Source organism: Stegodyphus dumicola, chromosome 9 (genome assembly GCF_044657685.1).
Source record: "Stegodyphus dumicola isolate Sdum_Otavi_A_Nest chromosome 9, ASM4465768v1".
Taxonomy (NCBI): domain Eukaryota; kingdom Metazoa; phylum Arthropoda; class Arachnida; order Araneae; family Eresidae; genus Stegodyphus; species Stegodyphus dumicola.
In genome coordinates, this window is record NC_140776.1 from 44,220,812 (window position 1) to 44,246,847 (window position 26,036).

Genomic DNA, 26,036 nt, shown 5'->3' on the forward strand with positions numbered 1-26,036 from the left:
GGAAACCTTCTTTAATCTGAGCCGTGTAGTACGACTTATTGGTAACTTCAGAAAGCCGAGTGAGATTAGATCTCACTCAAAGCAACTTCTCTTGCGTTATGCAATTCACAGTTCAAGAAATTGGGTTTTAAGGCAGTAAGCATCGTATTGTCGACTCGTAATGTAGAATGCCATTATACTACTAAAACTATTCCAAAAATTCTTTTAGCGCATTCAGATGGCTTTCAAATGCTTCCTCCTGCAACATTTTCAGGACACTTTTTGGTTACTGTCCTATCAAAAAATAAATAAAGAAGAGTATCCGAGGATTTTTATTTTGCACATGCCACATCACAAGGAAACGTGTTTTCGTCGCTGTTCCTTGAAAACGTTTGCGAATTTGACAACTTTTTTAATAACTATTGACTGTTCCTTGTTGATTTTCCTAGAAACATAACAGCTACTTTCATTAGCGAATAGAAATTAAGATTAAAATATTCCATTTTCCGTACACTGTTCTCGAATTTCACTAAATTGTAATCCTCTATTAGATCCAACTTAAATACCGTTGCAATTTGTTTCATGGTAGTTTGCATATTAGAGATTAAGTTACTAGATACAATGACTGATGTTCTTGGCATTTTCAGTTTCGCAGAATATACGTCGAAATGATTCCTTGGAGCTGGGAAAAAACAGTCATCAATTTGTACTAGTTAGTTCAAAGGACCAGTTTGCCCAGAAGGGCTATTAATTTCGTTTTTGCATTTTGCATCGTCGCTATGAAACGTCGTTTTGCTTTTCAAACTGTTGTCACCAAATATTAGAGCCATGAATTATATTTAAAAATTAAATGATGAAAAATCTGCATGAATGTATTTATGTTTCACGCACTGTGAAGAAAGAACGATATCTACACCATCAAATTTTGAATAGCGTAGTCCTCCACTCGAATATGGGCATCTGGAAGCCTAAATTTGGAATCTGGAATTTGTTTTATTACCTTTTTCATATTTTGTGAAACTTTCATAAATTTTCATTTACAAACACAATGATTTCAAAGGGAGCAACGGCAACACTTTACGAAAAAAAACATTTTTCTTTTATCTACAGCGCGCGAGACTGTATATCGGAAATTCTAAAGATATGCTCTGCTTAAATATTTTGTGTTATTGTTGCTGAATTGAATTTTATGGTTTAAGTGCGAAGAACATGATATTTAATAAATAAAGAAAACGTTAAAAGAAACGTTAAAACAAAAGGTTAAATCTTGTTCGTAATATAAAACCTGAAAGCTTTCAGATTTTTATTTTTTTTTTTATTTTTAAATGAATTTTTGACGTTTTATTGTGTAGCTTAATAAGTATGTACCCAATTTGTCTTAAATTTGGATATCAGTTTTCCAGTACATCTATAGAAATATACATTGTCCTCAGTTTGGAAGCCAGTTTGTTGAATATTTCAGCGTATGTGATTGATTTGAGGTTTGAGTGCATTTGATGAATTGCTCAGGCACCCCGTGGCTCCATCTCTGCTGAGAAAACTAGAGTTTATTCTGATGTAATCATTGGTAATATGAGAAATCCTGGAGAGTGTAGAAGTGTAGGGCATCTTGTGTGTGTATATATGTACTTGGCTAGTTATTTTTTGTTTTCTTTGATTCTGTCTGTCTTTTTTGTGTAACAAAAACTACTTAAGAGAATAAGATCAAAGTATAAAATCGTAACATTTGGAAAAAATAGAAAAGAAATAAAAGTAAAATGCATTAAATGAGAGCACTTTAAGTTCCTCTATCACGCAAATAATGAAAAAAATCTGATGTGGACACCACATGACTTTATACGGCCTGTGAAATTATATACATTTTTTGCTGCACTACATTTAAACTTATTTTCTTGAATTATTAACTTAATTTATCGATCCTTCAAGGCAAGTTCAAAATGACATCAGAAATTGCAAATTTTGAAATTAAATATCCAAGTCAATTTTTGTCGCACGGTACTGAAACTTCTTAAAATTTTATTTTTTTCATAACGAGTATAAAACTTTCCCAAATATAAGTATAGGAACCGAGAGATCGCATTAAAAGTTAGATTTTGTTGGATATATTGTCAAAAATGAATTTTAAAAAAATGAACATGCCTTTTTTCGTCATTTAAAACACTTCTGCTGTAATTTTAAGTATCTGACTGCGACTAACGATTGTGGAAATAAAAATCGCGTAGGTACTTTTAAGCCGGGTGATGTGGGTTGATACGGCTGATTTCAATGTAAAAGGGAGATGCACAACTAGATGTTATATCAGTCCCTTATACAAAATTTCAATGTTCTCCCGCTAATTGTTTTTGAGTTATGAGAGATGCATACATACACACATACGTACCTACATACGGAGGTCACAAAAAACCCTTTTAAATGCATTTTAAATTCTTTTCACAATCCGTTTCAGGAAAAGAGCCCTTTATTCTGTCTGTACTTACAAATACTACACAAAAAAGTAGTCCAAATGGACTAAGGATCGGTCAAAATGGATAGATATATCAGTTAAAATATGATACCCGAAATTTTTCGCTATTACAATACTCCCTTTACTTCGTACAAGGAAGTAAAAGGATTTAAAAAAAAGACATGCCAGACATATGTTTAAGAAATGTCAGACACATTTCTTTCGACATATACTTATCCATGTATACCTCTTTATGATGACTTTTGAAAAAGCCTTCGATCGTCTAGGTATGGACAGTTTTTATTAAAACAGTTTTCCTTGTTCGTGTCGGTTAAAAGACACATTGATCAAACCTGTTATCGATTAAATCGAGTATTGGCTAAATTGACTTATCAATTAAATAGTTTGGCTAAATGTCACGGACACGTTTTAATTCGACATTTGAAAAGCGAACGTTTGCGATTATTTAAATTTTAAGTTGTTAACTTGAGACGACTTCTGCGTTTTGATGATCCGGCAGTTTTCATTTATAATCGTAATCCTTATGTTATCTCAAACTGCTAAGTCATCTTTTACCTACTTTAAAGTAGCTATTTCTTTATTACCTCATGCCAATATATATGCATAGACAAAGGAGGTAATGCTTTCGGTCCTGAAATTCAATAATGATTTTTTAGTGAATAAGCACGAATTAGGGTTTTTTTTTTTCAATATGGTTTTACTATTTTTACAGTAATGTTTTATTTGTCTGTGTATCTGTAGGAGTATAATAATTTTTTTCGTCCAAGATATCTATCTGTTGCATGAAATTTCTAAAAATTTCTGTTTTCTATATTTAAGCATTCTGTATTCATATGAAGAGTAGATTAGATTTTGGGCTAAAATTCGACAACCGGAAGTAGTACCTTACAAGTGACAGGTGAGAGCAGGTCCGGACACCCGGGCGGCTTTCACTGACTATTCGGGTATCGTCCGAATCCCGCAACTGTCCAGAAAAAGAATATTGCAAAAAGGGGCAGATGGAGGAAAACATGGGTATTGAGGATTCCTACAATAACAGTGCTTATTATACAATAAAAAGATACTTGCATCAAAAAGGGCTGTTACTATGTTGAATTACCACAATAGTAGTACATCGTATTACATTATACAGTGCACTATTATAATAGTCGATGCATGGACGCTAAATTAATACGTATAATAATAAAATTTTCTGAACTCTACAGACATTGCAGAGCGGCATCAGTGCGCATTGCTAAATATATTATACAATACCTATAGCTATATATATTATACATTAATATTACATGCGTACAATACATTAATACACAGATAACATAAAAGGTGCATTCACTATATTGATACACTATACATTAATAGTGCACTCGATTTAAGCCATACAATAAAAAAAAAGTACCTAAACTCTACAGACATTTTGGAGAGCAATACCACTGCGCATTACGCAACTTATAGCTATATACATTATACATTAATAACACATACACATGTCCATTACATTGATACATACATAACATGAAAGGTGCATTCGATATATCAGTATAATTACATAATACATTACACATTAATAGTACACTCGATATATTAATACATACTATAATAAAATTTGCTAAACTTTACAGACATATTGCAAACGCACATTACGCAGCTTATAACTATATACATAAATAATACAGGCACACATACATTACATTAATATATACGTTACATAAAAGGTACATTCGATACATTAATAGGTGCACTGGATACATTAGTGCTTACAATAATAAAAATTTTCTATATTCTACAGACATATACTAGTGCAAATTCTACAACTTATAACTATATATATCGTTATACATTATACAATAATAGTACATGCATACATACATTACATTAATATAAGATAAAATGTGCATTTCCCTATTCGATTGAGCATTAAAGTTATGCATTGACATTGCATTAACTTGTATAGAGATATTAATATCCATGAAGAATTACAGTAGTAGTACTTTACAGATCCAGAGGGCAGTCCAACAGACCAAAAGCGCCCTCCAGACAAAGTCAACCAAAGCCCGGGCATTTATTATACACAAAAGCAAGAATACATGGCCATACAAGGGCTCATAATTGCGCAGCAATTAGAACAATATGTAAAACTTGCGAATAATGACATAATTAAGATATAACAAAAATTTAAATAAAAATTAAAAAAAGAATAAAAATAGAATAACATATTCAAAAATTCAAGATGCAATACTCAAACGTGTCACAATATTAGGGATACATAAATAACTATAATAATATCGAACTAAAATTTGAATGCCGACATATTCTACTAACCGAAAGAATATAAAAACATAATTGTAAAAAGACAACAGGTTCAGGTTCAGGTGGAAATGTAGTGGGACACCCAATGTTTACTATAAGTAATGTAGGTATAGTCCCACTACACTTCGGTTTATTTTTAAAGTAATATTCAAAATAGTACATAGTATAATATAACATAATATAACAGTATAAATAGTATGTCGATATTTTGATTGATATATATATTAGATATAATTATAGTAGTTATAATAGCTATAATAATAGTAGGCTAACAGTCATAATTTATAACAGTTCTTAATAGTTCCTTGAGATAAAGTTTATTATATGAATCTGTATCTTCTTCCTCTTCTTTTTCCCTTTTTTACTATATCATTATTATTGCAAGGGTTTATTTTTAAGATAATTAGATAATAAAAGTTTTAGATGAATTGCAGCTTCAAAAATGAATTTTGACATTAATTACATTAGTGCTCACATAAAGTTTTGCCTATTGAAGATAGATATTTGATTGTATTTTCTATTTTACTTTTTAAATGTTTGTTGGTAATTGCAAAACGAAGGAAGGCATTGATATTTGAATTAGGCAATTTAATATGAGTTGACTTTGTTAAGGGACATTGAGTAATATAATGGATTGGATCACCTTTATTTCCACATACACATTGCTCAGAGTTAGAGATGTTGAATCTGAAGAAGTATGTGGGAAATGGCCCATGTCCAGTTAAAAAGCGGTTTATATAACCATTGACCATTGTACATGTATCATTTACATGAGGTGCTATTTGATTTAATTGTCTTCCTGTATTTATTGTTGTCCATTCTTTTTCCCACATTTGGATGCTGACACATGAACACACATGAAGCCCATAACGGTCTTTAATGTTATAAGGTATTTTCCCCACCTTCTTTGCATGCCTTCGTTGTATAGTGGTCAGCACACTCGGCGCGTATTCGAGAGGTCCGTGGTTCGAGTCCCGGCGAGGGCATTCCTCATTTCTCATGACTTCTGCTTAAAAGAGAGAACGCAATGAATCTACTGTGGCGCCGAACTAAAAAAGGTGGTGGATGATGATTCTCCACCTCCAGGGTTTGGCGATTGGGTTCCCTAATCCCCAGTCACCCTTTAAAAGGCGGTGGTTACCTACAGTAAACCACCTTTTCTATTGAACGTCTTACTCACTCGTGTGAGTGATTTTCAAGACCGACCGTTTCTGAAGTTCCCTTGTAGCTCATTAGATGGCAATCAAGAAACATAAGCCAGGAGTTGAAACAGCAATTCGTCTTCAAGAAAATAAGCATCAGCTATCGAAGACAATATCACGACGATGTCACTCTGTAGCACCAAGGAAAAGCTTGTAAGAAGAGTGTGGGAATGCAGCACATGTAAATTTGCACTCTGCTTGAAACTTGCACAAAAACTCTTGCACAAAAGAAAAACTATTTTCATGAGTACCATAGAGACTGATTTGTTGGGATGTGTTCCTTGGGCAGTGGTCACTGACACTAACCACCAGAAGCAGTCATTTTTTTTACGCGTCTTGGACAAAATATGTGTAATTGTCGAAAATAATTTCATTGTAACACCTGATATATAGTAAATAAAACAAGAGTTTTGCTGAAATTGCCTTTTCTTGCCTCTCAAAGAGTTAAAAGGGGGAGTATGTAAGGTAGTTCTCCCGCCTGCTTAGCATGTCTTCGTGGTGTAACAGCCAGCACACTCGGCGCGTATTCGAGAGGTCCAGGATTTGAGTCTCGGGGAGGACATTCTCATTTTTCGTGACTCCTTCTGGGGTGTAAAAAGAACTAATGTCTGTACAATTTATAAAAAGTAGTGGTACTTTACTTGAAGTCCATAACAGTTTTTAACGAACACCTATATTAAAATATAATTTAAAACTTTTAAATTTTAGTATTTAAGACTTTTACATCAATGGAAACAACATGCTAAATTTTGTTTAAATGTATTCTTCGAATTAAGCTAATTGGAACGAGAATAAGCTCATATGAAGATGAGCTGTAGTTATGAAACAATTATATGTATTACCTCAGTCCTTAGTTTCTGTCTGTTTCATTTTTTGCCGAGTCACTTTTCAAACAAAAGGATGCTGCCACCCAGTGTTATCGCTATGTATATTTAGAAGAATGTCGATAAGGAACTGAAAAAATGCAAATTTGTTGAAATAAACATTTCTAGCAACAGCTTATTATTTGAAAGGGAAAACATTGTGTATTTACTTTTAAACTGATTTTTCTTTCAAAATATCGCATGTAAACAAGCTGTGTATTTAAAAATATATTCCTGCGCTTTCCGAAGAGAAGTATTATTATCCATAATTTAAAAGTGTTGTGAAATACATAGTATTAAAATTTCTAAGTCCAAAATAAGCAACATTATTTATCGGAAAAGGAAAAATCATCAGTCATTATTTCAACATGGAAAGAAAACTCCAAGTGAATAACCGAAAAAGGCGCATACTGTTTCTAATGTTTCTAAAGTTAAACCTTTGATAGCAACAGAAAATCCACCGACTCTGAAATTATTTGCAAAGTCCTTAAACACATCTGTGGCAGGAAGAATTGAAATAAGAAACTAAGATTTACAACTTTAAAAAGCTAAAAAACATAATGATTACCAGCTTTTGGCGAGGCATGTTGCTTAATGCAGAACAAGTTTTAGAACCTTGTATGAAAACTATTCAGTAGCAGATAAACGGAAATACATTGCTGCACTCGATGAAGCATTAGTCTGAATGAGTGATGCAAGAATAAATCTATTTATTATCGATAACGAGGAGAAAAGAATGTACAAACCTAATTATGTCAATAGAAAGAAAGTTTGAATAAACGGTTCATGATATTGTCACACGATTCTCTTGCAATGAAAAATAAAAAATAAAAAGATTGAGAAAAAATATTAAAATCAACTCAATGCATTATCAACAGGAAGTTTTATATCCGGTATTTACAAAAGAAATTCCATTTCTTTATCGCAATGGCTTTCTAAGACTGAAAGTTCATCAGCATAAAACAATAAATAACACTTCGAAACATACAACTGCATTCCTTGGAAAAAAATGAAGTCTGATATAGGTATTGCATATATATCTTTTGAATGTATTCGTGATAAGTCCCCTGACGTTTCACCTACGCCAATCGTCTCTTGGAAAGACCTTATAAGGTTTATCCTAAGTTATTAACAGTTATCTTTAAAGTTACTTTCCTATCCCTTCTAATTTCAGCTTACAAATTTCCGGCCAGAGCGTGTTTTTAGAATCACGGTTAAATGCAAATGAAGGAAGAGCAGTATTTAAAGTCGAAGTTCGACTGACTTGGTTAGACAGCCAGAGATTTTGACTAGCGCGCGATCGCCTTTTGGCTACACTCTCTCTAAGCTATTTCTACGCTCGGCCGTATTTCAGGTCCTCGAGATAGCTTCGCCCTTTAGTTAGCGTTTAAAGGGCCAACTCCTGTAGAATTTTGATAGCTTCGGTTATACCTTTTTAGTTTAGTTAAGTTTTATTTCTTAGTATTCTTGAGTTCAAGGCCAAGTAGAGGTTTTTATGTACGTCCTAAGAAAGGGCCAACTGTGAACTTTATTTTGATCAATAAAGGGTAATTAACTCTTCTCAAGTTTATGTTTCTGTCTACTGAACTAAAGCGATTATTCGCTAACAAGTTCTCATGGTTCCACACATTTAGCTGTAAATTTTAGGTTGGAACATTACAACCTCTTTCTAAGCGCAAACCCAACACAATTGATGGACCCAAGTAGTGGCAGAAGAAAGGAAATCAATATCCTTGGAAATTTTATGAAGAGCTATTCTATCATGGAAATCACGATGCAGACTTATAATCCAGAAAACGTCTATCAGATTGAACACTTTAAACATTAATTAAAGGCCTCCAAACTCGTTCTTTTTCTTTTCCAATGGCAGATTGTGAACAGTTACAGTGTAATACAGTCCATTAATCTATACAAGGCCGGATGGGGTCTTTATTATGGATGCACCTAATAGGTGGGCCACCATAGCCTCCTATGAAGGGACGGATAGTTACAACCATGCCTTCTGCGGGATTCGAACCCAGACCCTTTGGAATCGCAGTCAGACTTCCCTAATCACTATACCGTCTGGACGGCTCGACACTCGTTCTAAAAATGTATAAACATCTTCTGTAAAAATTTTGTGATTGTTAGTCATTGATTTGTAAATCCGAATCATTGTATGACCAGAGCATATACTACGATCGATGCAGTATTTTTCAAATCAAAGCATGAGAACAAGTGTGTGCATGAGCACTTGTAGTTATCATTATCTATCGTATGGGAGAATATAGTAATAAAAATAAGCAGTGTTTATAATTAACATTAATAACTATAAAATTTATAAACGAATTAGATTTTGTTTACAGAAGATCAACTGTAAGTGGCAGTTTACTTAGAGCTCTTTGCCATAACCCCAGTTCCATAGTTTGGAGGGAGGTCTTGTGCTGACCACATCCGTTTTTTTTATTGGCTTTGGTACAGTCTGAGGCAACTTAAAATTCAGTGTCGCATTTGTACTCTTCTTCCATCTTCATCATCTCTATATCATTATTGGCAACTTATCAACTAATATTTCACAAAAACCAGAAATTTAAATTCATAATGAATAAATTTCAAATAATCATATAAACGCAGCAAAGAATTTGAAAATGTTAAAACCAAAACATTTCAAACAAGCAAAACCCCCATTTCGAAATTACTGAAATTTAAAGAAAAATGAACAAAAACAGAAGAGGAATTCAATCAACCTCAATCCCATTTCATCAGGGGGGAGGAACTTAAAAATTAATTGAAATCTCTCTTCTACAAAAATCCTTGCTTTTCTGTATTCAGAATTAGCCTATGAACCATTTCAATGTATTTTAATTATAATAGTTCACCCGAAAATTCTGGCACTTCCCCAAAGCAAGGCAAAAACAAAGTAAATTCTAATAAGAATAATTAGAATAATCTTAAATTAAGAGAATTCTATTTTATAAAAAGAATTGAAAACGAAAGTGAAAAAAAAAATACTTCAGTGGAAAATTTTAAACAAAATGTTTACCTTTAAACAAGTAATCCATTGAATTAAGATGTGAGTGAATTCATAAAACATAGTTGAAAAAAAAACTAATTAGAACACACAAAAAGGAATTAAGAACTTCGAGGACTCTCATTAGACACTAGTCTTAACTATGAGATGTGAAACAGTAAGGGACGTACAGGTTTGCCATTTTGGCTTCATTGGAGAAACTAAAAAAAACCTTCGCTAGAATGTAATCGCTCAAAAGGCTAAAATCTTGTACGAAATATTTAATTCTGAAATCAAAAGAAAAACTTTTAAATATTTCAAAGAAAACTAATTTTTATTTTTCAAATTTTTATTTTATTTAGTCAAAGAAAAAGATTGCATATAAACTGAATGAAATTTAAGTAAATTCTTACTCTTGAAAAGCAAAAATGGGAATAAATAATATTATTTAGTGTAAAATTTTAATTAAATTTTAATATCGATTAATCCTTAAAAAAGACTCAAAAAGTTGCCTAAAATGCGATTCATTATGAATTTAAGTCTTGTGAATCTTGTGAAGCGAAATGGTATAAAATTAAACTGGACTTAATTGTAAATGGTTAATATTCTTTTGATTCACATATTCTCTATAATGTTTTTAGATGACTTTGCAAGAGAAAATTTAGATTGATTTCACTTAATCTTTTCAGAAGTTCACAGTTCTTCTGTATTTCTATTTATAAATAATATCCTAAACATTCTTTTGCGAGAAAATGGGAAAAAATATCTTGTTGCAAAGATTTCGCATCTCCGTCTCTTGTTGTTTAAATCGTAACTTTTAGTTTTTATTATTGTAATCTTCACGGAAAAAAAGTATTTCTAGTATCCGGTTGAAAGGAGATTGTTACAAGTTTGAAAGTTTTGTGGTGATGCTATTTCCTCTTTCTTCACAATTGTTTCGGAGTATCCTGACGGTGACGTCACAAATGATTTGATTCTCAAGTGCTTTTCATCGAATGTCCTGTTTCCGTTATTCCGCATCACATTTCTGAAATCTGAATTCGTTACTTAATTTTATATTTAGATTGCTTCCAGTTAAATAGTTATTTCAGTAATATTGCGGTTAGTGTTTCTAGTTATTTTTTATTAATGTAACGTACAGATGTTCTTAATTTAATAACACAATTTTTAAAAATAGGATTATTAAAAATAATTCATTCGATTTCTTCACTTATTAATCATATGTTAATTTGATGTACATCAAAGTAATATAAACATTAACGTACATTTGAATTATATACGCATAATGCCTTTCTTAACAAAATGTTCTGGCACTGTTGGATCAGTCTCATCAGGTTTAATAATATTGCTCCACAATTCACCGGATCTTACTCAACACGAGCTTTTCCCTTCGAGATATATTAAAATCCCTGTGTTCTTTACACGTTTGCTCGCAAACCTATATAATTTCAAAAACTGTGTTGTTATAACTGTGGAAACAATATCGAAAGATATGCTGGATGAAGTTTGGAAAGAATTTGATTATCGCCTGGACGTGGTTCGTATAACAAATGGAAATCACATAGAACATTTGTAAGTAAACCTCCGACAGTTTTCATTTCATTTAATTTATCTCTTTGTATTTAAAAATATCAAACCTAAAGCCATTTCAGATAGGAGAAATCATTTTGCTAATCTTGCATAGTCTATGAAATATATAACCATTCATGTTTTCTTAAAGTATTCATTTGTGAAAAACTAATTTAAAAAAAAAATCTTTTTTACTTCCTTGTACGAAGTATAAAGGAAGTATTGTAATCGCTAAAAGTTTCAGGCAGCATATTTCAAAGAAAATATCCATTTTAACCGCTAACGAATGAAATTTAACAATGTTTTTGCGTGATATCTGTACGTAAGGACAGAATAAAAGACTCTTTTCCTTCAAAAAAATTATAAAACTGCTTTAAAATGAATTCTGAAGAGAATATTTCGTGGCGTCTGTACGAACTTATGTACGTACGTATCTCGCATAACTCAAAAACAAGTAGCCTCAGAACGTTGAAATTGGTATATAGGACTGCTATAACATGTAGATGTGCACCTCGTATTTTGGTTGCAATCGGCCGCACCAAACGTATATAAATATATTTATATATATATCCACTCTGTTACCCGGGTCAGTGATCTCAGTTTCTTTACTCTTATATGTTTGTAAATTGTACATTTCTTGCTTTAAAAATGACTGAATTATGTTGTTCTTATCATCCGGTTAAGGTTTTTTATGCCTTTAGTAAATCTGTATGCAATATTTTTAGAATTATAAAAAATTTTAAAGTTGTTCAAGTGCCTAATAATGTTTTTGATGGCGGCCATTGCTTGTTTACATTTGAAACAGCAGAATAGTGGATTTGTTGCCAATCTAGAAAAACTTAGCTTCGCAACAACAAAGATAACGCCTTCATTTATTATTGCGAATTAAATCCTGCTTAATCCTTTCTGGAATTTTTTCGAGGAAATAAGTGTTTAAGATTTATTTCCTAATTTTTAATACAGATATTTTGACTTTTTATGTATTTTTGCCTTGTCGCGAAGTCAGAACTGAATTAATTGAATGAGAAGTATTCAATCGTCTGTGAAAAACTGTTTTTTTTTTGTTTTGTTTTGATATTATTAGAAGTATATTCCATAAAAGAAGGTAATACGCTGAAAAGAATGAAGCACAAATACAACGTTAGCACAAAATCTTTTTAAGACTTCTTTTGCCTCTGAAAAAATAAATAGAATCCTCTGTCGCCAATATATATCGTTTGGCGCATTTTTTTTTTTTTTTTTTTTTTTTTTTTTTTTTTTTTTTTGTGACATTGCCGAGTTTTATTATTTAAAAGTGACACTAATTTATTCTAACATACTTTTTAATTCATAATCGCCTTATTAAACATTTTGAATGTTGTTTTGTAAAAGGCTCATTAACAAAAATATACCTTTTACAAATGATACTAATTTTACAAATTTTCCAAAAATATTTCAACATAAGACATAAAATGAATTCAGTGGAACTTGATATGTTTTATCTAACTGGGTCAGCATTTCATCTACATATCACATTATCACCTTAAGAAGCTAAAAAAAGTGTCTCACTATAATCCAGATTGCTTTATTCTGTAAACTAAACCAACTAAGTACAGTTAAGCATCTCCTACGATAAAAAAACCATTGTTTCAAATTATTTTTGGTCTTCTGTCAAAATGGTTATCTTAGAAAAGGAATGTCAGATAGTGGCGTTTATTTATATGCTTAGAAACACTGGTCACTTTCAAATGTGGTCTTCTTAAAGAAATGCTCACCAAGAGAGAGGTGATTATATTTACTGTAAAGCAGGTGAGGGATCCATCTGCCTTTATTAGCCAAAAAAGTCTATTAGTCTCGAAATGGGATTTTGCAAAATGGGATTCACTATAAAGGCGTTGTGTCCCTTTTCATTCGAATCTGTTGCCATTCGTTAAAATGTAACATATTTATTTTTCAATTTGAATCTGTTTCTTGTGCATTAGCAAATTAAGCTATTTTACAGCAACAGATGCTGTTCTTAAAAATATTCGTTTTTTTCTTTTTTAATCGAGTCATTTAAATAATAAAAATGCATTTAATTCATGATGTATCTAATTCAAAATATTCAGTATTTTCATAGAATGACATTCTATATATGTATTTTTTTTTATTATCTATTTCACACTTTGTAAAACTTTAATGAATTTTTGTTAGCAATCTCAACAATTTGAAAGCGAGCAGTAGCAACACTTTACGAAAAAAATATTTTTATCCCAAGAGCACAAGTTTATATACGGAAATTCTGAAGATATGCTTTTTTTAAATACTATTTTGCTGTTGAATTGAATTTTATGTGGCGTAAGTGCGAAGAACGTAATATTTAATAAATAAAGTTAACATATAAAATGAAACGTTTTATAAGCTAAGCTCACAAAGAAAACTAAACATTGATATGATGAACTAAGAAAACACTGGGGGAAAAAAACGCGAATGTATGCCAACAATTAACATTGCGTCTTAAATTTTAAACATATGCATCTATGCTACTTTTAAATTTTTTAGCCTTAAAGAGCGTTAGCCCAGAAGGATTATTAATCTCGAAACGAGATTTTACGTTGAATCACTATGAAAGTCTGAATCACTTTTCAGATTGTTGCAACGAAATATTATCTTCTGGTATTATATTTAAAGAAATTAAGTAATGAAGGATCTGCATGAGAGTATGTTTGTATCTCGCATTGTTAAAAAACGACGGTACCTTGAGCCATCCAGTTTTAAATAACGTACTCAACGATCCGGACTTTCGCTCCTAGAAGTTTGAATTTTGCTTTATTATCTATTTTATATTTTATAAAATTTTAACGAATTTTTGATTAACAAATTGAAGGATTTCAAAGCGAGCAATCGCAACACTGTACCCCCCCCCCGGAAAAAAAAATTTCCAGCATGCGAGCCTGTCTATTTTAAATTCTAAAGATATGCTGTTTTTGAATAATTTCTGATGTTGCTGTTGAATTGAATTTTATATGGTTTAAGTGTGAAGAACATGATATTTAATAAATAAAGGTAACACACAAACAGCTAAAAAAACCCGCCTTTTTGGGCATAATTTAAAATCTGAAAGCTTTCAATTTTTTTCCCCTGTTGAATTTTATAGGAAGTAAATGCGAAGGAAACGATGCTTAATAATAGAGCTAAAAAAAAAAAAAAAAAAAAAATTGGGTTAACAAGAGCGAGTGCAACAGCAGGCTGGTAGACTGCGAGCTCAGCAAGAGTGAACTTTTGGGCGGCCGTTAACATCTGAAACCGTTAAAATTTTAGATTTTTTTACAATTTTTATACTTTATTTCAAAAATTATACACTTAAAGAAACAAGAAGGTATTTTTACTTTCATAGAAAAAAAAGGTCAAACAAAAATGCAATTTTTCAACTAAATTAAACAGTCAACTTATTTTTTTTTATTTGCTTAACGCATGGAAAAGTCCTATTTCAACTAAAATAGAAAAATGTAAATAATTGATTTTTGACATACAACTTGAATATAAAATCGCACGTTTTCTGTTTATATTTTTATTGCATATACGCAGCTAAACAATAAAAAATATTAGTTTCAAAGTAAAACTCATAAGTTATTTTTTTATTCGATTTAAAATGAAATGAAACATTACTTTTTTACAAAAAATAAAGTACTTAAATAATTTAAGAGCAAGTTTGAAATAATTTCCGGAAACTTATTTTCAGGGTTGTAAGAAGCATTTTTTCCGACGCTTTCTGAAGCAGTAGGCAACCTAAAAATTAGGCTGCCTTGAAGGCCAAGAACCAGCTCATTTCAAATAGTCAGATGAGTGAATCAACGTAGAACTTTCCAAATGAATCAGTGATTACTAGTGCAGAGTTTACTCTGTGAGTGATATCGATTATGTGTAAACTAATCATATGTTAAAGCGATTTGGTTTTATTTTGATTATGGCAGAGTACTTGAGAGCTATTTGCCTAAAGGGAGGGATGCTTTCGTAGAGACGTTTTAAGGAAAACTGGCTGCTCGTATACAGGTTACTAATGGGGAACCCACGAAAACGCCCTTGCAGCTAGCCCGTACGTGGGATTCGAACCTCGGACCGAACTCCATTATTCAACGATTTTACCGTTCGGCCAATGGTGAGCCACGTGTATGTTCTCCTTCAGCTGTTTACTGTATTGTAAGCTAATTTCATCTATCCAATAAAGAATTCATTTCATGATGTTCATCTGCTGTAGTTATTAAAGAAATCTTTATGAGCCCGTAGCTAGCAGCAATTTAAATATTTAAGTGTTTATTAAATAAGAAGTAACGGACATTTTTAATGGGCCAAAATATTAATGTAAAGCCTAAAACTAAATATCCCTAATAGTTTTCTCGTACTCCAGAATGAAGTAATCTTACATCTGACAAGCAAGACTGATTTAAAAAGTCGCATCTTATACTGGAGTTTTATGAGTTTTTAAGCTATTTTCTCTTGTCTGCGCTTTTGTTTGTGACATTTTCCCTGTATTTTTCCTGAATGCCACGAATTTTCTTTCTAGGAGAGAATATTGTGAGGTATGCTTCCTGCTTTATTTCAGCTCCAATATTTTTGTGTTTATTACTACTTTCCAAGGTTATAACCATAAAATATTCGAAAAATACGTCAGTTGAAAGCTCACGTTGTTGTAAAAGAGTTAAATAAATAATAATAATTTAATTAGTTAATACATGTGTGTAAGAATAATAAGAATAGTTTATAACAAAAATTTTGCTGTAATTTCGAACAGTTATTTACTTATAAATAGATGAGCGCGCTTCTCCATACACAAGATTTTCAAAGCTGAAACATTTTAACAGGTAGGTTGAATACATTTGATGCTTTTACTTGTTATATCACTTCAGTTTTAAAAATTACATTTAAGTAATACAATATAACAGTCTAACTGGAAGGGAAATATGTCAATGTGAAATTTCAAATTAGAAAAAAAAAAGCATTAGATTAGTGTAAGAATCCTGTATTAATTAATCCTGTATTATTAGAATAAAACTCCATTAATTTGAAGAACAATCAGACACAGATCCCCCTTCAAATATTCGTCCTCCTTTTCAAAATTTACTTCCAGTTTTCGCCTTCGAAAATTCGAATTTGGGATTGCCTTGGAGGTCAACAGAATGTTATATAAATTTATGCCAAGCTAAGGTTTTTTTTTTTTTTTTTTTTCATATAAACTGACTTTTCGTGCAAAATGGAACGTTGTGTTATAATTAAACTACGCAGAGCAGTATAAATAGTACGACGTCTGATAATATTATTATACGTGTGTTTAATGCACATACCAGTGGAAAGGTACGTTAAATTAGGTTATCTGAATGTGTCAAAGCACACGAAGACTATCTCTCTAAGAGGAATGATGTCTTTATAGTGGATTTCTAAGAGGAAATAACTCATATTCACATTACACATGAAGGAAACCGATAGAAACCAACAATGCGGCCAGTCCTTTTGACTGGGATCGAACTGCCTATAACTATTGAATTACTAGTAAAAATAATAAAATGCAGATAAAAAGAATATGTTTTATCAGAATTTTCAGAGCATGTTCATAGATTTTTAAGTCTGTGTAACAACAATATAACTACAGTATAATCTTTTAGTTTTCATTATTAATATGTTTTATCATATTAAATCTTACATATAGGGGGGGGAGTATTAGCAATTGCCTGTAATTAATAATATTTCCTAACAAAGAAAATGCTTGACAATTTTAGCTTGACATAACGAACACAGGAGGTAATAAACACACAAATCTAATGAAACAATTCAATGTCCTGGGCAAGTTGTCAGCTTGTCGCAAGAACCCCCCCCCCCCCGGTGTTTAGTCCCCAAGCGAATTTGGTATTCATTTTATCGACCCACTCAAGGGAAGAAAGGCGAGTCAAGCTTGGCCAGCCCGCGGATCGAACCCCGAACCTGTGGTTTAGCTCCTCGACGCGTGAGCCACTATTTAAACATATAGATTTTATTATTATACATTAAAATACATTTAAGCATATAGATTTTATTATTATATTATTTATTATATATAATATTGACGCGAAAAACAGCATCCAAAAATAGAGTAGTACCGTATATTCCGAGATACTAGCCAATTTAGATAATTTAGATTTTTCTCAAAAAACGATCCGTTTACAGAGTTAAGAACGATTGTTATTTTAATCAAAAGGAAAGTATTAATTGTCTATAATACCGCTTTTATTTTCTATCTACTTCTTAAATTCGCTCCCAAAAATCTATAATTTAGCTCTGTCATAAGCAGGAGAAAATGATCCTGTTTATGTTCGCGAAGTTTAAGCAGAATGGTGCAGAATATTTTGCTTTTAATTTTCTAAAGTGCGATGAATGTTTTACTAATTTAAATTTTTGATTTATGGATGTTATAACTTTTTAAAACAGAATCTGCAATGTTGAGATTATTTTGATATAGATCTGTATTTGTTTTTAGGAAACTCTATTGCTGTAAGGATTAATGTTTAAAGAACTAAAGTCTGTAGTCACGTTTCTCGAATATTTAATGTAAATCGTATGCAAGTCTTTTTAATGTGGAAATTGCTTCATGAAAATATCTCATCCTTCAAGCAGATAGACTCTAATGGTTGCGGAAATAAATAACTTAACTTAATCTAACCAGAAGACTATTGTATTTCTGAGGTTAATCTTTCATAAAAATATATGCTATTCTGAATTTCCGGAAAGTAGGCTCTCCACTCTATTGGAGGTAGTGGGAATCAGGAGTAATAATTAACTGTGAGGAATAATTTAAATTTTACTTTGTGTGCACAATAGTACTAATCACTACAAAGAGAAAAATTATGTTAATTTTTATAGAAGAAAAATATTAGCTGAATACACCAACTTTTTTGTTGCTTTTGAATTTAAATTACAGTACTCTGGTGATGTTTGATATTATAGTAATAAATGTGAGCATTTTGGAAAATGAATTTCTCATTTCAAAATTTACATTTTATAGGGTGTCTCTCTTTCTCATTTTTTTTTTTTTTTTTTTTTTTGCTTTATGTTCGTATATAGGAAAGGCTTAAAATAAAGCTAACGGATTGTTATTTTGTATAATATTATTTCACTACAAAGAGAAAGATCGCAATATTTTCCTAGAACTGGTCTCTAGTTAGCTATAGAAATATTAAATTAATATCTGGGTTTCACAAAGCAAGGTCTAAAAGTGAATTTATTTAAGCATGTGATTTCATGTTTTCAGTGAATTTTTTCTTCAGACGACGTTGGAATAGATAATAGATTTGGTTACTGTCCTTTACAAATGTTAATCTTCTAGACTCAAAAAGGAATGCTTTAAAAATAAATAAAAAAAAGATAAAAATCTAAAAGGTTTCAGATTTTAAAAGAGCAATATCGCAAGATAGTTTTAAATTGAGCATCATAATGCGAGAAATATACATACATTTATGCGGATTTTTCATTATTTAATTTCTTCAAATACAATGCAGGACTAGTATTTGGTGGCAACAGTTTGAAAAGTGAAACGGACATTTATAGTGAACCAACGCAAAATCGCAAAACGAAAACAATAGTCCTTCAAGGACAAAGCCCCTTTGGACTAAAAATATAAAAGAAACTGCACTTATTAACTAAATAAATAGAATCATTCACTTTTTAACAATTTACAAAGTTATTTGTAATGAAGAGTTTAAAAAAAAAATGCATTTTTTGCATTAGCTGTGTTTCCAAAATTTTTTCATCATTACTTCTATTCTTAATAGCTTCTAAGAATTTTTTCAGTGTGCAGTCATTAAGAAAATTTGGCTGGCCATTTCCCAGCTAGAGACATCATTATTTGAAAAAGTTAGTTTATGCTGGTTTGGGGATAAATAAAGGAATGTACGGTCTTAATATTCATCAACCTAAACGTTACGTAAAATCTACATATTTTTATATTTTATACTCCCCCCCCCATCCACAATATTAAGTTTGATTGTGCGATCTGAATTCTGTGTATAAATGAATAATTTAGAGGAATAATTGTGTCGCAATAAAGATAAATACTAAGATAAACAACAATCGCTTTCGTTGCTTTCCATTCAGAGAAAGCGCATGAAATTCTATACGCGCCGACTGTTTCTGATGTATTAGTTATCATTTGCTATGATATAGTTAAAATTAAAATGATTGAATATTACTTTTTATCTGCGCTGTTTTATCTAACTTGCTGTCACTCGTCAAATCTGTGAAAAGCTGGTCGCCTGATAAAGGATAAAAACAGATTTCATCGTAGATTAATACACTGGAACCTGAAAATTTTCTCATGTACTTGCTTTGTCATAAACAGCGCTAAAATGTCAACCAAGGTGTATGAATACAAGCTAGCCGTGGAGTAAGTCTTATGTTTCAGAATTTTTTTCTCTTATATAGATGTATTTCACTAAATTATAGCGATTACATACACTATACCTAAATCGGCAATTAATCCATCGATTAATTGTTTCGTTAATTGATTGCAGCAAAGCTTTTGAGAGTTAAACTTCTAAATGGAGAGAGATCTTCGCCAAAGAATTGGAGCTTTTTCCATGTTTATATTACCCGAAGAAAAGATCTACGAAAACAGACATGCATTTAGCGCATTCTGCTACCCTGAATCGAAACTCCTATGTCAGTTAGATGCTTTAGCCAAGCAAGCACTAGCAGATGCTTTCCTCAGACATTACAGGAAATAGAATCTTAAAATTCATATCGATCTTGCATTGCCTTCGAGTTCCTTGAATGTTTTTGTTCTCTTTAGCTTTGCAACGTATTTTTTTAAAGACTTATTTTCTTGGCATTGAAATTTACCCCTTTATTCAACACTTTATGAAAACATCATGTCACACACACATCTTTCAATATTTGGATATTTCCGTTAGAAGGAATTAACGTACTCTTTACAAAAGAAATTAAAAATGTAATTTCATTTAAGACTGCATAAATTATGTTGTAATGCAAACAATGTTGAACCAGCCTTCTACCTTATGGAGCGATGTCATTATGAATGAAGAAGCTCGGACTTTCCTTCATCAAAAATACTTCTTTAATACGTCGAAACCACTTTATATGCTAGATTTCTCACTTTTTAACCCTGATGTTTTTCTCTTATCAAGTTGGTTCTCAAGATCAACGCTTTCTGACATTTCAAGCTATCCTAAATAACGCGATAGCCAATTTATGAAAAATACCAAAAGTGGCATGCTACCAGTGTTTTTTGGAATGTCAGGAGTGCTGGAGTACAGTTTATATATCATAAGAAAAGCTCTCGCCAGTTAGTCTGCAGCTATCTGTTGCCGTAGAAACGAGCCTTGGCCCATTTTCCGTAGGGGTGTCTTGAAGACGAATGATAACTCTTTTCTCCTCAGCCAACAGTGGCCAAAAACAAAATAACAACAAAGTCCATATTTGAAATATACTAGCCTTGTTGCTATAGCGACCGCCACCCGAGACAGTAAATGTCCTCATTTTGTTACTTTGAAGCTGACTATGTTAATAGTATTTTACATGTCAAATAGAATTCTATAAGCATTTATTTCTAACTCATTAAACACAGGAAGAGTATCCCGCAGAAATATTATTTCATTAATCTGCATGTTAGTTTTCTAATATTCTTTTTACCATTGAATAATAAAGACTATTTCAAACTTAGTTTCAAAATTGGAATTCAAAAATAGGAAGGATATTATTAGATAATTATTTATTTCCATTTTATCTAAGCATTCCCTGTTCTTTAGGCTGACTGAAATTTTGTCTAAGAAGCTTCAATAACTTTTGATTAAATTATTAACTGATTTTACCTCATCAGTGAAAGAAGTTTAAAGTTAATAGATTAAAAATACACTACTTTTACAACGTTTGAATTTCGTTTTTACCTGTAAAAATGCTCGAAATATTTTTCTTGATGAATTTTTTCATTAAAATATAATTTCTATAATATTGTCTAATTATTGGTAGCTTTCTGTTTTTTTTTCGAAGTCTGATACTTCCATAAATGTTAAAAATTTGAATTGAATTGAATTTATGTTCTATTTGGGCATGTGTATGCAGCCTCCTGCATACGAACTATCCGAGCATGTTTGCTCTTAGAGCATCAAGGAATCGGTCAAACTTACATCAAGCAGAAATTTTATGGAAAGGTTTCATATATAGTAATTTTATACTGAATTTAATTATTTTACCACGGATTTAATTTTCAGTTCATTTAATTGCTTCATTTATGTTATTATATTATATATTTAACTAATTGTTATAGAAAGAGTAGCAAAAAGATGACAATTAAAAACATATTTGCATACATCATTCAAGCAGAGTAATTCGTTTTTAATTCTGATTGTGGTAAAGTAAGCTCAAAATGAGTTTTATTATCAAGTATGATGCTTAGGGATGTGTCTTCTTGTTTTCAGAGTGTTTCTTCCATAAAAAGAAGGACAATTTTGAGTAGTTTTTATGAATTTGTTACACTCATTACATGTGTCTTACATCTCTAAAATATATGCGTATACATTTTATAGATGCGTTAGATCTATAAAAATATTAAAAATGTTGAAAACATCAAAAAACTCGATGAAAATAGTAAATTTCTTGTAAGGGACTGAAGTTCAAAAGTATTTGGCATGTGCTCTGCTACAATGTATGCTTTCACTGACAACAATGCTTGTGTTTCATATAAATTACCTTGCATAAATATTTTAACATAATCATGCAAAATACAAATGCTCTAAACAAGAGGTTTTTTTATATTCATCAAATCTGATATTTCATGACATTTTTTTCATCCTTTACACATAAAGTACGGTATTTGCTGGTGTATAAGACGCACTCCCTCTTTTATACACACTTTTCAAGGATAAAACTTTATTCCTGATCATTATAATGAATTTACAATATTTTAAATGCAAAGTAATACATTCTGCAAATACCCAATCTATCTGGGAAAGAACATCTTTTAATTGTCTCCGTCAAAATCTAGACACTCATCTCCAGAGCTAAATGAAGAGTCACTTGAAACCTCTTCTAAATCAGCATCTGAGTCTTCATACAACAAATTGTCCTCTATACCATCCAGAGCATTATTAATGTCACACTCCTTAAATGATTTAACCGCTGTCTCTATTTTCACAGCATCCCATGAAAATAGCATAACTCCAAATAGAAGAAATTTTCAGAAGGCTCAGGTGCTAGGCACTTCTACAGGCTCCTAGGCTGGGAAAGCCTAATGAATGCAATCAAAACTGAGTATCGATGTATAAGACACACCCATTTTTCAGACCTATTTTCAAAGGAAAATTGCGTCTTATACGCCGAAAAATACGGTACTTTAATTAAATTCTATATTATTGTGAATTTTAAATCATGTCGTGAACCTTATGGAAAACCAAAATATCAATAATATAATTTTGCAACCTTCAAAGAAATATACTTTAACCTTCAAAGAAATGCTCCAGCAATAGCAAAATAAAGCAATTGAATGCAGATACAATGTACGCGGGTGTACCTTTATAGGAAAGAAACAAGCACCGCAAACCATATGAAGCACAAAATAGATCACTCACAAGTAGAGTAAGGGGCTCCTATCTGTTTATATCGGTTAAATAATAGATAACCCCTACATTTCTATGTAACATAAGATCACCAATTACCTGATAAGTGAACACATATAATAAATTGCCAGCATTGAGTTGGTAAAGTATCAACAATGTAATGTATCATGGAATGAAATTCATGTAAACTAATTATTGTAAAAACACACGAAATTGCATACAATGAACTGACAAAAATAAGTTGGCAATGTATCAGCATATGTATGCAGCTATATCTAAAAGTACGTAGTACGCATAGGTATGCAGATGAAGCTATTTTTTCTTTTGTTTTCAGACTTATTTATTTATGTCTTTTTTATTATTTGATATTCTTTTCTAATTTTGACTGCTGTTTGTAAAAAATGGATGTAAACAAGTCATGACTGTAGGCATGATCTAGATACTAGAAATAAGTTGCTTCTAGCCACCACAATTCATAATGTCATGATCAATTTTTACATGCAAATAACAATGCACTGCTGGACAATAATGTAATTTCTGAAAATCAATTAACTCAAAAACATACGTTACAGCACATAATGAATCGTCAAAATTGAGCTGTTAAAGTTTCAGAACAACTTTACAGCAATACTTAAATGTAAGCTTTGTAAACAATTTTATAGTTCTTAATTAATTCTGACAGTAAACAGATCATGTTTTCAAAAATGATTTGTAACGTGGGAACATCATGCCAGTTTTTAAAGCAATATATAATGTCCTGAAACATGTTGCCTGTACCCACTACAATAGATAACATCTTGAATATGCACCTGCACAATTATGTATATCGCAATGTATATCATGTAATTTAATCCCTTTTCCTTGAGCTAATTTAACGCTGAAAGGTAGGAGTACCGTCTTGCCACCAGCGGTGGCACTACAAGTACTGCCACCGCTGGTGGCAGTACTTGTAGTGCTCGCTGGAGTCACAATTTCCCGTCACGACTCGAGGAATGATGTCAGAATGTTGTTAGTTTTTTAGTTAGTGTGTGGGGCTAATACCTACTTTTACTTAGGATAAATATTAGGTAGCCTCCTCACTTCTACATAACATAACATAATATAATATACTTTTTCAGCTAAAATAACTGGTAATTCACAAAAATAAATTGCTAGAAATCTTACGGAATGTTCAGTATTTTGCACCAAACCGTGTCACATCCTCAGCTCTCCTCTGCTCATCCGCCGTGCACCTCCATACCTTCGCTTAAGATATAGCTACTGTTCTCTCTATAAATGCAAAGAAGTTCATCTGGTTCAGAATCTACTAAACAGAAGAGTTTCTAAATATCTGAAAGTATAGATAATAATAGTAAAAATAGCAAGAGACAGTAAAAATTCTTAAGAAGCTTTCAAATTCATTTCCAAAACATCTTTCTTTAATAGGAAATGAGAGCTGAAGGACATACTTTTTTTGACAAATGCTCAGTACTTTTTTCCCCTTCGTAATCCAGCATGAAATCCACAGAAACTTTTATTTTCTGCATGCAGTCAATCGATTTAATCTTATCTCCATTGTTCTGATCTGCTGTTACGATACGATTCGAGGGAAAAAAGTGGAAATTGCCGTATACTGTGAATGAATCATATTTTTACATATGCATTGCGCTGTTATGAGCCAATGATAAAAAGCGTTTTCATTATATTTGACATACTTTATTTATTTCCCACCTTTATCGAAACTGCGCTCTAGACTACTTACGGAAGTGTGAAATGTTCACAAACTCTTAAATGAGTACCAATTTAATGAGAATTTTTTTATAATTAACAAATTTTTATTACCACCATTAGGTGTTATTAGTCTCGAAACTCACTTTTTGTCCGTATCACTTTTGTGTCCGAATCAATTTTCAAATTGTTACAACCATATTTTATTGCGATGTATTGTTAAAAAAATTTAAATGGCGTTTTTAAAGTAGCAATGTATGCAAGGCTATGTTTGTGTTCTTTCCTAAGAGAATTATTCGTATCTAATTATTAAGAAACGGTGTGAAAGGCCATGGTTTTTCGATAACTAAAGCTACGATTGGTAATGCTGTCCACAAAAAAGGAATAAAACGTCAAAATTTAGCTTCAAATGGAAAAATTATTCCAAATACGTATCCACGGAAGAAACGGAATGTTTCGAATGTTACAAAAGTAAGATCCTTAATGTTAAAAGAAAATCCGCCAAGTCAAAGGACAGTTGCAAAATGATTAAAATGATCAGTGTCAACTGTAAAGAAAGTGATTAATTAAGATATAATAACACGCCGAACAAGTATTAATTTAGAAGTCGAATAACAAGAATCAGCGTTCTATTTTCAAATTCAAACTAGTCCTGTGATAATTTGAAAATATAACGCTAATTCTTGTTATTTGATTAATGCTAATTTGAATTTTAAAAAGGCGAAAAAATATAATGTCCATCCTCTTTCTCCACTATATATGAACGAATGCGGAACGCGCTGCAAAGTTCTTCATGAGAAACATTTATCCGGAAAAAGTGGAAAAATGTTCTGGCAATAGACGAAGCTTGTGTGTACTTAAATGACTGCAATAAAAAGAGATCCATTTATTACCGTGAAAGAAGAAAAAAGTATGCTAAAACATAGTTCAAGGAATCTAAAGAAAACTTTTGTAAGGGATTTGTGGTTGTTGCTGATTTTTCACATAACTGAAAATTAAAAATAGAGATCGGAGGAAGATGTTCAGATCAACTCTACATATTATCAAAAACATATCCTATACCCAATTTTCAAATATGAAATAACTTCTAACCGATTGTTTTTACCGAACAATGAGATTCAAAGTATCTATTCAAAGTATCAATAAAATTCAAAGAATTCTAAGATTCAAAGTATCTTAGAATTTTTTTAACTTTTGTGATTGTCAAAAGTTGACTTAAACAGCTTCATACTTAATAACCCTTTTTCTAGAGTATAATAGCTGATGTTTGTTTACTTTTGTTTAATCCGCAGCGTAAGAGGCTTCCTTGTGACACTTTCTTTAAATTCTGACTAGAAGAGAAGTTTCCGCTTCCTTATGCAGGCTAAGCAGTTTTTCTCTTGATACATCTTTCTTAACAAC

General features: G+C 31.5%; 1 protein-coding gene across 4 annotated transcripts in view; it reads left to right on the top strand.

Moving 5' to 3' along the window:
- Positions 1–26,036, top strand: part of LOC118192045 (scoloptoxin SSD14-like) — a 184,551-nt gene that overhangs the window by 78,815 nt on the left and 79,700 nt on the right. Inside the window, exon 1 of one of the 4 annotated variants that reach the window (XM_035362934.2) lies at positions 19,665–19,741. The exons of the other annotated variants lie outside the window; for them this stretch is intronic. Within the exon in view, the coding sequence (XP_035218825.1) occupies positions 19,704–19,741 (38 nt within the window). The 5' untranslated portion in view covers positions 19,665–19,703. Of the gene's footprint in view, positions 1–19,664; positions 19,742–26,036 lie in introns of those variants that run through there. 4 annotated transcript variants of the gene reach the window in all.